General features: G+C 38.9%; 1 protein-coding gene across 1 annotated transcript in view; it reads left to right on the forward strand.

Annotated features, from left to right (window-relative positions):
- The window catches only part of LOC145416936 (uncharacterized), a 54,343-nt gene extending 42,346 nt beyond the window's left edge, over positions 1-11,997 (forward strand). Inside the window, exons 14-16 of the mRNA XM_080285791.1 lie at positions 1,091-1,274; positions 6,368-6,558; positions 11,883-11,997. Of these exons, the coding sequence (XP_080141917.1) occupies positions 1,091-1,274; positions 6,368-6,558; positions 11,883-11,997 (490 nt within the window). The remainder of the gene's footprint in view (positions 1-1,090; positions 1,275-6,367; positions 6,559-11,882) is intronic.
- The last annotated feature ends 3,355 nt before the right edge of the window (positions 11,998-15,352 follow it).

The following is a 15,352-nucleotide window of genomic DNA, read 5'->3' on the forward strand; positions in this document are numbered from 1 at the left end:
GACCATTTAGGTTCTAATAATCACTGTCTCATTTTGTGATACACTAGGAATTTCGCTTGCATATCTAGTGTTATGGTACTACTGAGGGTGATTTATGATGGGTCAGTGGTGCAGCTGGTGCCATAGAGAGCAACAACGAACATGGTGATACCTACTGCAAATCCTCAAACTGTTCTTTGTGACAGCCGGGATCAACAAGGCCCTACAGCTCCACTCCATCGCTCTATCCACTTCACCACCACTTCCCCTTTGATGATACTATCAATTCAGGCCTTTGAGGGTCATTCACATCCTTCATTTCAAAATAGGTATAGTCAGAAAGACCGAATTCAGAGCTTCTGCATTCAGTTGGGGGCAGTCAAATCAGTTCTGATCTGTTTCATGCAGTACAGGCCTAGTCGTATCAGTTTAGGTTCATTTAGGCCCATTCAGGTATCTTCTGGTCCATTTACGGAACTTCAGGTATAGTCGTTTATTTTAATTAAGTTCAGACTAAAGCTGATCAGTCAGGCCTGTTTCAGCAAATTCGGGTCACTTCAGGTTCATCAGATAAATTCACGAAGTACAGAATGGTTCTGGGTATGTCTGTGAAAACTGTTGGGAGAGCTATCCCTCCCTCTGCTCCCCCTCATGTTCATGGTAGTAGTTTCACTAGTCAGTTTATTTTTACCTGATGGACACTGGGACACTCCTGCAATTTGAATACTAGGTCATGGTTGCATAAAATTCAATCAGCCTTAGTTATTGGCCATCCATTGAACTGAAAGTGTCTTGCAAAACTTTGTCAGATCAGAAAGAAAAAACACAATAGTAGCATCACGCCTAAAATGAAAGTCTCCTTCACTGAAGTAGCGTCATGCCTAAGAAACGGCCTACCGGAGGGGAGGGGGAGATCTTGACCACCTTCATTCCATTTTATTTTATTTTTTCCAGCAGCCACATAGGCAGCCAAGTCTTGTGCGTTCCGTAAATGTGTCACTCACTCACCGAATCACTGTACCCTTCTGAAAGATGAAATATGGAAAGTTGCAACTGCAGAGCTTTATGTGCATCACACTTTCACTTCCATCGAATTTTGCCACACCCACAGGGGTCCAGGGCTTATTGGGGATGTGATGCGGGGCAGGGTGGGGGGTATTGGTGACATATCTGATGCGCGTTTGGGGCATATCTGGAGGGAGGGATTGTCCAAAGACAAAGGCAACCTTTTGGGATGTATTGGGATGCAGAATATGGATGGAAAGAGCGTGGCTATCAAGGATGTCCTTAGTCTTGTTAGCTCTGAGATACAGTACAAAGATCAGGGTGTGAATCAAAGATAGTGAAACCATTTCTTGGGTCTCAAGCAACTATAAAGAGTATTTCTAGCCCCTGTAATCCAATGACATACTTTTCTATTTAATTCTGCTACATCCAGACGATTTTATTCAGTTTAAGGATGGCTTTTCAGACTGAAGGTGTATATCCTTCTTTAATCCCTTCATCGTTTAACTCCGTTCCACAGTTAAATAAAACAGTCTAGAGGTAGTGAAGGAGTTACTGTAAAGGTGCAAGTTTACATCTGCAAACGTAAGGCAGGGCAGAAGAAAATTATTCACAGCACAATACGGTGGTCAGTGGGGATGCCCATCATCCACTCACACAGTGTAGTGATTCTCTGTTTCAGGGTAACTCAACACTGAGTGACAATCCAAATGATTTCCTGTAAACCAGGAAATTATTTAATACACTGGGTGGAAACCTAATAGCCAACCAACATGGGTTCCCTACGTGTCAACAAGTGGGTTGGCGGAGGGTTAGTGCTCCTCCCCGGAAAACAATTAGCTAAAAATACAGTGTCTTGGACCAGGGCAGACCAACAGGTGACGACCAGGGACCGTTCAACGACATGGTAAGGAGTGCAACTTAGAATGTAAGGGGTGCGAATGATGAGGTGAAAGAGAGATTGTCCAGATGCTTGACGGTGCAAAAGTGGACATATGTGGACTGACTGAGACTAAATGATGAGGTGAAAGTGGGAGTACGGATGGGGTATATGCGTGGAAGTAGGTGAGAATGAGAAGGCAAAAAAGGGTGTATGTATTGTTTGCATGAGATGGAAGGAGAATATAAGAGTATGGATTACTTGGTTCAAGGATTGTGTGGGAAAGATTGAAAGTAGGAATACAAATGTGGGCGATTATGTGTGCATAGGCGCCAACACAAGATCGCGCAAGCAGAGTGAAAGAAGAGTTCTAGGCAAATATGGAAGTGTGCATGGAAAAGTTTGAGATGAATTAGAGAGTGTATTTGATTGGAGATATGAATGGAAATGTAGAAAATGTGAGGGTGGATGGAGTAGTTAATGAGTGGGGTGTGCCTGTAGATATGGAAAAGAATGACAGTGCTCTAGTGGACATTTGTGCCGGGAGGAGTTTGGTGATAGCCAATACACACTTTACGCACAAAATGATCCACACATATACATGACAAGTGATGGGAAGGGTGAGTGGTTAACCGAATGAACAGAAGGCAATGATTCATGTGTGTGGATGACAGATTGAGAAGGTATGTAATGGATGCAGGGTTGGTGGAGTGGACTTTCTGACCACCACTTGGTGGTGACAAAACTCAAGGTACAAATGCAATGGATGAACAGAAGGAGGGAAGGACAGGAGGATGTAGTCCATACAAGGAGGGTAGAAAGGTTGCAAGAGGATAAAAAAAAAAAAAGGGCAGAATAAAGGAGAGAAGTGGAGGAGCGATTGGGTATATATGATTTGGAGCAGATGGGGGAGGTGGAAAGTGTGTGCAAGATATTCACAGAAGAAATCTGTGCAGCATGTAAGGCGGTGTGTGGGGTGAAGAAGAGACGAAAGAGGTTGCAAGGAAAAGCTTGGTGGAATGAAAAGGTGAGACAAGCTGTGGTGCAAAAGAAGAAAGTATATACAGTAGTGAGTGGATGGGAAGCAGAGGCATGGAGGAAGTTAAGAGATAGAAGAGTTATATGTAGAGGGAGAGATGTGAAAAAATTAGTATGAGAGAGTAAGAAGAAAGTGGATGAGGAATTTGAAAGGATTTGAGTGGAAAATGGAGGGAATGTAAGACAATGTTCTGAAAAGAGGTAAAGAGAGTTAGACAGGATGATAAAGAAGTTAGTAGGAGAGTGAAAGATAAAAATGGTAGATTGACAATGGAGATGGAAGAATATGTGAGCAAATGGAGAGAACACTTTAAGGGATTGTTAAACACAGAGGATGAAAGTAATGTGGGTATTAGTGGCTGGAAGAAGGAAGGAGGTAAGAAGGATGGAAGTAGTGAAAGCAATGAAGAAAGTCAAAATGGGGAAAATCCAAGGAACTGATAGAGTGTGTGGTGAAATGCTAATGCATGGGGGAGAGATGGTAGTAAAATGGATATGTCAGAAGTGAGGATTGGCCTGGGAGGAAGGTAGAGTCCTGGATGACTGGAAGTCAGGTATAATTATGTCTTTGTACAAAGGAAAAGGGGAAAAAGATGTGTGTGGTAATCATAGGGGCATTTGTCTTCATAATGTAATAGGAAAAGTATATGGTAGGATATGTATTGACAGAGTTTGGGAAATGACTGAGGAATTAGTTGGAGAACAGGGAGGTTTTAGAAAGGGAAGAGGCTGTGTAGATCATATATTCATCCTTAGGTCTTTGGTGGAAAAGTTTCTAGAGAAGGGGAAGAAATTGTATGCAGCTTCCATGGATTTGGAGAATGCATATGACAGAATGGATAGACGAGGAATGTGGAAAATATCAAGAATACAGCTTATGGAGTAAATGGGAAACTGCTGAATGCTGTGAAGAGTATGTACGAGGCTGCAGTGTGTGTGGATGGTGAACTCAGTGAATTTTTCTATCTGAATGTTGGATTGAAACAGGGATGTGTCATGTCTCCCTGGTTGTTCAGTCTGTATATGGATGGGGTTATAAGAGATACAAGGTAGGGCAGTGGATGTTGGAGTGGCCCTAATGAGAGAGGGCAGTGTTTGGAAACTTCCTGTACTGTTGTTTGCAGATGATACTGTATTGTTAAGTGAAGACGAAGGGGAACTGCAAGGTTTGGTGAATGAATCTGGAAGAGTGTGTAAGAAATGGAATATAAAGGTGAATGTAGGGAAGAGTAAAAGTTATGGTCTTCAAAAGAAATGAAGTCACTGAATGAACAGTGAGGAAGGATGATGAGGAAATGGAAAATGTGAATGCATTTATGTACTTGGGTAGTGTGATGAGTAAGGATGGAAGTTTGGAGGATGAAGTGCTTGAAAGGATACAACAGGGAAGAAAGACTGCTGGTTCTTTGATATCAGTGACAAGAAACAAGGAAGTGAGCATGGAAGTAAAAATAGACAACACATGATAGTATTGTGATACCAACCCTAACATATGGAAGAGAAGCTTGGACCTTACAGGAAGGATAGAAGTCAATGGTGGGAGCAGTGGAAATGAGTTATCTGAGAGGAGCATGTGGAGTTACATGGGGAGACAGACTGACAAATGAGGAAGTGAAGGAGCATTGTAGCGTGGATGTGGATGTGATAGAAAGCATTAGGAGAAATACACTGAGGTGGTTTGGCCATGTGAAGAGGATGGAGAGCGAGAGACTAATGAGGAGAGAGTATGTGAGTGAGATGGAGGGGGGGGAAGAAGGGGAAGCTTGAGGATGAGATGGAAGGATGGAGTGGAGAGGTATATGAAAGGGGGGGGGGGGGGGGTGAGCTTGGGGGAGGACAATGAAATGGCAGGGGACAGGGCAACATGGAGGCAATTTGTTTGTGGCCACCCTTTGCAGGATTGAGGCATCTGGTAATAGATATACAGATATTTTGACAATACAGATACGTACCAAAATATCAGCCTCGTCAGAGCAGTAGTCTTTAAAATACTTAAAGACTTAGGTCTTGAAAGTTCTGATGGAGTTAGCATAAGGGAGTACACAAAATAATTTGAATTATTAGTAACGGATAATGGTACAACATGGGGAAAGTACAGCCGGTGTAAGATATGCACTTTGTCCTGGCCATTAGTTGTGGTAGCAAATCTTATTTGCAAATATCAGAAAAGAAACAGGTTTGGTGGACAGAAAAGTGAGGGAAGGATGGGCTGAAACTCTGATGGCACACAGTGCAGAGGTATTCCCTGTGAAGGTGGGTGTTACAGGTCTGCTACTAAGTATTAATACAAGTCTATCAGATTTGGGAGGGAAGGAGTGGGCAGGATGACTGGGACTGCAATGCGTGGCTGGGTATGATGGAGAAAATACACCCAGTGAAGATGATTACTGTAGGTCATCCAGTCAAGTTGTAAGTCAAAGATTTCGACCAGAAATATGATGGCAAACAATAAATGAATGGGGTTGGTGGAGGTGATGATCATATATTGTAAGTGGCTTGGGAGATTTTGCAAGTTGCTGTCTTAGCAATTTCTTCTGCAAACTGCACCTCATTATTCTCATGTATGATACTGATTCAGTTATATAGTGCTGTCTACTTCTTTCATTTTTATCATTCTCTATATTTGTCTACCCTCTTCTCTTCCTATTTCACCATTTTCTTCCTGTCACTATTTATTAATCTTTCCACTTCAGGTAGCTGTACACAGAATGACAGGCCTAATGGTTTCCTGTAACCCGAGATAACATTTACAATGCTGGATGGTAACCATATAACCATGTAACACAGTGATGTAGAGTCTGCTACGGGACTGACCAACAATAACAACTAAATCTATATCAAAATTAACATTAAAAGAGAATATCAAGGTGTAATGTGCTACAAGTTTCCTGTTCTAACTACCTTGCTGGACTGAGATGGCACAATGGGTTTGGATGGTAAGGCAACAAAAGAAGGAAATTTTTCTTGAATACTCAATGTGGGACTATAAAGGAAAAGATAAGCAAATGGGAGTGAGCAGAATGGGACTGGATGGCAAAAAAGGCTTAGGACAGGACAGCTACTGAAGATGAGTTGTAGGTTGGATGGTATGGATATGGTGAGGGTTTAAATCAAAGCTTTCTCCAAAGAAGACCAACAAGAAGGCAGGCATATATAACTCTTATATACCTTGCATTTTTCAAGTAACAAGTCCATTCTTCAAACAACACAAGAAGAATGGCATTCAAAATGCTCTATTATTTCCCTGTCTGATCAAAATTTTGACATGTAAATTCAAGGTAAGCACAAGTCAACGAGTATAAAAAGCTCACAAAACACCTCAACCAATTCAAGTGATGTACACCTGCTCTAACCCTACCTCCACCCTACACCTAGATGTGGTTGGGGAAGGAGGGCAAGGGACAGCAACAGGCAACCCACCCCTCTGAGCTTTCTATAAGCATAATATGCTTTTACATGGGACAGTATGCCACACTTGAACTTGGTACAGCATCAGTGCATATCAAAGGTCTGGTAGCTGATACATCCAATAACCTTGATGTATTCATGTGTGTTGGTGGCAGTAACAGAGTGACATTGGCAAGTGTAACTAAACCTCTGGTTCACAATGATACCATCCCAAGTTCGAATGGGAACCCACAGATGACCACAGTAGGGTGAGCATGGCAAGCTGTCAAGGACACCAGCAAGCAAACCGTTACCCAAGAGTCCTGCAGCACTACAGAGTCACAAAAGTTTCTAGAATCAACGATATTATCATGCTAAGACTCACCAGTGGTGCTAGAGATGAATACATCATGCAATGGTACTGATACAAACATCCTTCGGTTCCCTGCCTATCCCACGAAAGGAGGAGGACGGATTGTGGGAGAAGGGCACCCTCAGCCTGCAGTCCACCAGTTTCACGTCCATATGTGCCTGGGAACACAAAAACAACAACATTAACAAGACTCACCAATAAAATCTACAACACATAGTAAAATCCGAGAAAGAACAAAACATAGTAAAACCCAAGAAAGAATAAGATCACAAACATAATACTGTAGTGTGGGGATTAAATGAGAGGATGATGTATGAGCACTATGGAGTGAACATCCATATAAAGTGATAATCATAAAACAATGGCTGGTCTGGGGATCACAGGTGCAGCACTGCCCTGTTTTGGACCTCAGTCCACCTCATCTGCTACTAGATGCAACCTACTCTTATTTCCTTAAAACATCAGGGAAAGCTTCTTTACTAATCATCAAGCACCACAGGACATTAAAATTACAGTACTTTTCTTGACTCACGGCAGTGTCGAGATAGTTCCCTCACTGACCATTGCGACTGGCTGTGGGGGTTGCTAGTGCTGTGGTAAATAAGTACCGCACCTGAAACACCTGCCACTATGGAGTGAAGACATTAATATTAAGTTTGATCCTCAGGAGGTTTGTAAATTAATATAAATATGAAGCATATTTTATTGCCATTGTTTTGCAGTAATGCTAACACAAAATACTTTAAATTGCAAAGTCTATAACAGGTGATAAAATACTCATACTTATTAACTAGTGACATCTTTTTAAAACATCCATTCTTAAATAGTCAATGTCAATATCAAATCTTCAACAATCTCTGTACAAAGACTGACACTAACCCTAAGTTCATTCATGCTACTCCATTCATACACTTGGAAGCTGCTGTCTGTGTGTAACTGGTTTGCTGGAAGATACATACAGCAAGTCATGTGTGTAGCCCGTGTTTCAGGGTTCTTTCACTCACTCAAGAAATTAACCTACTTAAAACATTAAAAAATGATGAACAAAATGCATGAAATTCATGAAAATTTTTATGATCATGAAACAGCTTACAGGCAGAGTGCTCATCAAATGTATTACACTTCATGTTCACACAATATACTGCATGACTCAATGTCATTTTTAGCTGTTTATACTAGGAATGCAAAAGCATCAACATTTATGGTGAGTGACTGAACAGCCTAAGATTTAGTGATGGCATATTTCTTTTCAAAGAATTAAGGGGAAATCTGCAGCATGTGACAGTAGACATACATGGTGACATTGAGAGCAGCTTTAAAAGATAAATACTGTATGAAGCTTTTTTTTTTTTAATAGGGATGTGTTTTGCCCCTTTCATTTAAAAAATGATAAATGTTAGAAAGTGTTGAAGAATATGCATGGTGTACAGTACAATACTTAGGACAGACAGTTCAGACAGCCTCAGTTCATGATAAAGAAACCAGGCAAAGAATTGGAATGAGAGTTTTAGATAAACAGAATAGCAAAATAAAAATTAAATGACCTCTTAAAAAAAAAAAAGTATGCAATGACTGTGTTTTCCAGTATGCTAACTTAAAAATGCTGAAAGAAAATGGAAGTATCAAATACAAAGCGGCACGATAAGATCAGGCTTCTTGGAGAGAGCATGGGAACAGGTTAAAGAAGTTTGAGCCATTACAATGAAGTTATAGGCATCAATGTTTGCAAATGTGGAATGTGTTCAAGAGAGCAAAGTTGCTAAAGTTATTTATTTTACCTTTCCAACTATCTGTATATGCCCACTGTAACTTTAATAATTTCTGAGATAGGCCTGTTTTCCTGATAAAATGACTTTTTTTTTTTTTTTTTTTTGTATAATTTTTGTGAATTTTCAGAAAACCCAATTATGCAACACTTATTATTCTTCCCGAAGCTTTCCAATGATATGCATAGGTCTGTTGAAGCTTTGCTAATTTATCCGATTCTGGTACGCAGATAAGTGTTTTTTAGCCTTTTTCAGTGGTGGTCAAGAATGATGAGAAATGCCACTTAAGTTATACTTTTAGCTCTTCCATAAGCTTTCCAATGATGTGCATAGGTCACTGCATATTGTATTTGCAAATTTCTGAGACAATGCAGGTTTGGTGCTTAACTGGGTGCTTTTTTGCTTTTTTCAGCAATGTACTCTTCTTATAAATATCACTTAAGTAACATCTATAATTCTTTCATAAGCTTTCCAACAATGTGTGTGACTCTATTGAATCTTTAATAGTCTCCATAATAATACAATTTTGGTGCTATGTACGGTATAGATGTCCACACCATACTACTGTACTTGTCTGATAGTGCTCTTGCTCTCATGCTCAAACAATTGAAAAGGCAGAAATAGCCAGAAGGAGCTCATTTCCTCACAGAACAGATACCAGAGTTAGAGTAACAGAGCAGGATCTAGACACAGAGAGGAAGTGTCTGGGAAAGAACAAGATGGAAATATAAGATACAAATATGGCTAACAACAAATATGCCAATGTGGAGATGAAAGAGTTTTTGTCCTGAAGCAGACTGACACAGAATGATGATGAAGATGACAAAAATGATAATGATGGTGATGATGATGATGATGATGATGATACCTTTTACCATTCCTTGTCATATACATTATGTTCCTACTTATGACAGCAAGTGTACTGAACAGCTCAAAAGTCTGACATTCTTATAACTTTCAATCAATTCTTGTGTCTATTACTGTATACAGTAATTCCTCATATACTACTGCTGATGGTTTCTTGAAAACTGCCTTTATTAATACACTTGTTTTACATAAATGGTGATAATATCCCACCACGAGTGATTATCTTCTGAATTTGGACAGTGGTATTTGCAAGTGAAAACAGTATCAATACATACATACATACATACAGGTATACCCCGGTTTAATGATGCAATTGGTTAAGTAAAAACCCATCACTAGGTGGGGTATCATATCCCAGGGTAGATTTAACATGTAAAGTATAAGGATGTGTTTTTAAGCCTTGGGTTTCTCCCTCAACCAAGTCCTAATTCCACCCAAATGAGTCCAAAACCAAGTTTCTAGCTAACCTGAACTCCCAAAACCCTTTAAAACAAGCTAAACTAAACCTAAATGCAGTTTATAACTCACCTAAACCCAAAAATAAAATCTGAAAATCATCAAAAAAAGTCTGGAAAAAATCAAACTAAGTAAACTGTACCCCAAAATGACAATGCCCCAGCTATGACTAAAACACATTAATCTAAGTCTAAAAACAGTATATAAATTAACTTAAACACAAAATTTAAGTCTAAAATATCAAAATCGGTGGGGGGAAAAAAAAAAACATTATTATACCGGGGTTTGGCCATTGGTTGACAGGGTAGGGTGGTATTCTATCCCCAACGGTATGCCAGGGTATCGCATCTTGGGGTATTGTATCTCGGGGTCTGCCTGTATATATATATATATATATATATATATATATATATATATATATATATATATATATATGTATATATAAAACATGGGTCTGCCTGCATGTATATATATATATATATATATATATATATAAAATATGTTAGTAAGGTGTATCTATATTTGTATTATATCAAATAAAATTAAACATGAGCAGTTTAAAGTACTAGTTACTATACCTCATACCAATTAATCTAGCCAGACATGTATGGCAACACCATTCCTGCCGAGATTCTGATTGGCTGGAGGTATTTGTTCGATTTCATTGTTGCTAAAACTGATACTCTTTTTATTATCAGATGTGATACTGAGTTTGTCGACAATACAATCGTCAAAAGCAATAAGAAATCCGTTATACTGTATACTTATCTATCTATCTATAGCCCGACACCCTAATCCCGCAAAGGGTGGCAGCAGACAAAATGCCTCCAAGTCGCTCTGTCACCCACCATTTGACTACCCTCCCCCCAACTCACCCCCCGCCTCCCTCATATACCTCTCAATTCCATCCCTCCATCTCATCCTCGGTCTACCCCTCCCTCCACCTCACCTACATACACCCTCTTAGTCAGTCTTTCACTCTCCATTCTCTCCACATGTCCAACCCACCTCAGTGTATTTCTCCTAATCTTCTCAACCATATCCGCATCCACCCCACAACGTTCCTGCACTTCTTCATTCGTTGATATACTTATCAACAATGAAATTTTTGTAGGAAGATAGAGATACTGAGTCAACAAAGTATTATAACAGTCCAAGTCAAGGTCAGCATTCGAACAATTCCTTTAAATCTCCAACACGCTGTAATATAACAGAAAATTAAGGAAACCTGCTTAATCTAATCGTTGGTATAACACACATTTAAATTTTAAGATCAGTCCGCACCCTTAAATCGTGCCACAACTCTGAATAATTAAAAATGCTAATGACATGACGAGTTCTGTGGGGAGGGAGGTTTGAAAAAATCGTGAAAAATCAAAGTAGGCTAAAGGAAAACTATTTCATTATATATCCTCTATTATCACAGTACGGACTGATCTTAAAATTTAAATGTGTTATACCAACGCTTAGATTAAGCAGGTTTCCTTAATTTTCTGTTACATTACGGAGTGTCAGAGATTTAAAGGAATTGTTTGAATGCTGACCTTGCTTTGGACTGTTATAAAACTTTGTTGACCCGTATCTCTATCATCCTACGAAAACTTCGTTGTTGTTAAGTATATAACGAATTTCTTATTGCTTTTGACCACTGTACTGTCGACAAGCTCAGTATCACATCTGATAAAAAAGAGAGTATCGGTTTAAGCAACAACGAAATCGAACAAACACCTCCAGCCAATCAGAATCTCGGCAGGAACTCTGTTGCCATACATAGCTGGCCAGATTAATTGATATGAGGTATACAGCCATAACTCTTCACATCAGTAATGAATAAATGACTCTATCATATGAACTGCTCTGAATTTAATCAATTATACACTGTAATCGATGAGATGAGCGAGGAAATGCTTCATACACTGACTGAGAACTTTTGTTCTACTGTGATGACAAACATAATAAATCTGATAAGCTTACAATTGGACTAACTGTACAGCACATATACTATATGCTCATTCTCACAACATGCATTTGTGGTTTCTGGATGTTATTTAATCTGTTCAGCTAGTTACAGTTTCCCTTATATTATGGTACAGCAGCTATTTACACAAATAATCTGCACTGTATATTACAGAAGACAGTGGACGACTAAGGCTGGGTGGCAGGAAGTGAGGGATGGAGGCAAACTCATCACTGCTTTAATGGGACTGACAGCAGAGGATGCCTCAAGCAGGATAAATGTACCCTGATATTCATACCTGATCCAGGGAAGGACAAATCCAGCATTCAGAAGAAGGAAGGGCCCAGTATTTCTTTACCCACTGATGACAAAGGTTTATCGGAAAGGTAAAATTCATAGAAGAAGGGATCTGTTGCTTATACCCTTCAATAATTCTGTTTACAAACTGTAGGTTCTGTTAGTTATCTGTATGAACATTTTTTCTTCTGGCAGCCTGGAGAAATGTGACAGCTGAAAAAGGGGGAAGTCAGGACCCCTAGCATCCCCCCCCTCCTCTGGATCCACCAGGCATGACTGTATTAAAAACTGTGTCCACAGTCACAAAAGCCACGCATGCACTAAGTGCTGTGTACCGTAGACCATATCTCACATGAGTGGATATTTAAAGGACACATACTGTACCAAACTAAGTCTTGTAATAGTACAATAGTGTAGTGTCTACTCCTTTGGAATGTAGTTCAAAAGAATGGATAATTTATGGATATAAATGATATAGTATTATAGTGACCTGTATGGATTACAATTATTGCACATTAAAGCATAATGTGTATTACTGTGTGTGTCTGTGTGTTTTAAACACTGGAATATACCTTACAATTCTGCAATACAAAATGAAAACAGAAAATGGTTCAACCTGCAAATACAGTAGATGGTAGACCAAATTTGTAACACTTGACACTACACAGATAATTAAAGCATCACCAAATATAAACTTGTATGTATAAAGTGAAAGCAATTAACAAAGCATATGGGTTAAAGTATGGAGATACCAATTTTTTTGTATTCCCATGAGTAAGTAAATTGCAACTGAAGAATGACACTATTATACACAACACTGTATTAAAAAAGCATGATGTGCCTCTGGTAAATAGCAAAAATGGTGAGCTCTAGCTCTCTTAAACATAAAACCTGCATTCTTCAATGGAAATATTGTACTGTAGGCAAACTGCTCAGGTTGACATTTGACGGAAGGCCATGTCATATCACGGTTACTGCATACTGTATAAAAAAAAAAAAAAAAAAAAAAAAAAAAAAAGCATCGTGATTAACAAGCTGTCAATGAAACTGAAAACCCTGTACAAGATTATGACTTTAATAAAGCAATGCGAGGTCAAGTTTTACATATGTGTATATTCAGTTAGAAACATTCAAGCAACTGCCAAAAATTTCTTGTGTAGCATCCTTGAGGGTGCCAAATAAACAACATCCGTTAAGATTAGTCTTTAACAGTACAGTATACCCTAGCATATACTTCCTATCTAGAAGTCATACTGGTAATTTGGCAACTTGCTAGGTTCTGTTTAAAAAATGTGCTCAACTGCATCATTCAATAGAAAAATGCACAACAGGGCAAAATTGTTTACATTGCACTGCAAGAAACAATTCCTGCAAAGAGAAGAAGTAATCTCAAGTTTATGTGTGTACAATATAATTATCTAATATTTATACACTGTCACTGGTAACACTGGTTGTATGCAAAAAAGAGTCTGGAGTGGTACAAAGCACACTAATGATTTTATGAGACTGCATACCGTACATTACATAGCTTCCCTCTAATGTAAGTTTTCAGACCCTTGTGTATGCCTAGCTGGATTAAATATACTTGACAAAAAATACAGTACAGTGTTAATAATTAGCTTGACCAAATACCAAATGTGCTTATCAGTGTTCCAAGAAGAATATGCTGTAGTGTACAATAATATTCTTTCCAACATTAATCTGTACTTGTACATATACAGTACTATAATACAATGCAGTATACACTGCATGTAAAACTGTACGTACCGTATTGTTATATCACTCAAATCATATCTAATAATGCACCATACTAAAAAATTTAGAAAAATATTTTTTATACATGTAATATTCATATTATTGACAGAATACAAAATATTCCTCTGTGTATGTGTGAGCAAACAGATTACTGTAGTTGTTGTTGTTGCTTAACCCCAGTCTGCTAGCTGAGCCGACCCATTGGCCAAAGGTAGGCAACTGCTTCTATGAGGCCATCCTACTCGTACAGTACAGTATATACACCTGTGTAGGGATCAAGCATCCCCTTGCGGCAGACAGCACCTCACCAGGGTCAGACTAGGATCCTTCCCATGGCTAGGTGCTGGAAATACGAGGAGGTTTGGTTCAAGTAGATGCTGCAGATGCTCCACCCAGGGGTGCAGCACCTTCACATCTAGGCTCCTCATCAGTGCCAGATTACTGTAGTGAACTGGACTAATGACACTGAGTGTTTAGTAACATTTGACAAAACTGGGTAGAGGGATATTTCATGGCAGGAAACAACTTTAATACGGCGGAGAGAGTGGACGGATACAAAAGCATAAATAATACTTGAACTGCACACTATTTTGATATATTATGAAATGTGTAATGTAAGAAAATCAGTGCTAAACAAATGAACAAAAAGATTTAGATGCATGGATGTAGTAAGGAATGTATAAATAATGCCAAACATTACCAGAGAACCAAGGGCCGTAACTGGGGATGTGTCAAGAAGCATCACGAGTGTAACCTAAAATTAAAAAATAACTAAGGTACAGTACTTGCATGCTTACTGCAACATAAAATCTTTGAGACATAATACAACAATGGCCAGAACCACAATTTTCAGCATTTGACTCCTTGATGGACAGAGGTCTGGCATTAGCCTGATTATGATAAGGTACATGCTTGACCATGCACAAGTTAATGACACGAGTAATCTTTCTAACATTAAGCGTATTTTTACATCTTTGGGATGCTGAGTACGGATACATACTAATTCTCCAAGAGTTTCAGCAGCCAGCTGTGACAAGAAATGTCAATCCTATTTACAAGCAATTAGCTGAAATACCACTTGGTGCTTTGAAATGATTGCAATGTGGAAGTGACAATGGTTTAAGGTGCAGTTTCATATTGCAGCCTAACATAGCAACTACATGCCAGCATACTATAAACATTTTCTACAGCTTATGCTTAATATTGTAAATGCCACTTTGAAAGAAATTTATGAAAAGAATTTCTTTACATTTTCAATTTGTACACAGGTCGTATCACAGAAATTGGTCCAGTTTAATTAATTTGATATGAAGTGAATCCACTACTCCCGGTTAAGTGGTGAGAGCACAAAAAAGGTCAGCTCAAAGGTGGATACTCTTCACAAATAATACTGCACTATATTGTCTTAGTTCATACTATTCCCCCATGATGAACACTGAGAAAAAAATTACTGGGTATATACCACTGGCCTTTCAGAAAGCAAATTAAGATATGGGATGCAAGAGGGATTTCATATCTAATTTGATTTACAGTGGCAGGTACATCACTAGCTGCAACAAGGAATCCAAAAATAGCATTAAAAAATAACTGAT

This window comes from Coenobita brevimanus, chromosome 108 (assembly GCF_032717465.1).
Source record: "Coenobita brevimanus isolate Jiangsu-jjx chromosome 108, ASM3271746v2, whole genome shotgun sequence".
Taxonomy (NCBI): Eukaryota; Metazoa; Arthropoda; class Malacostraca; order Decapoda; family Coenobitidae; genus Coenobita; species Coenobita brevimanus.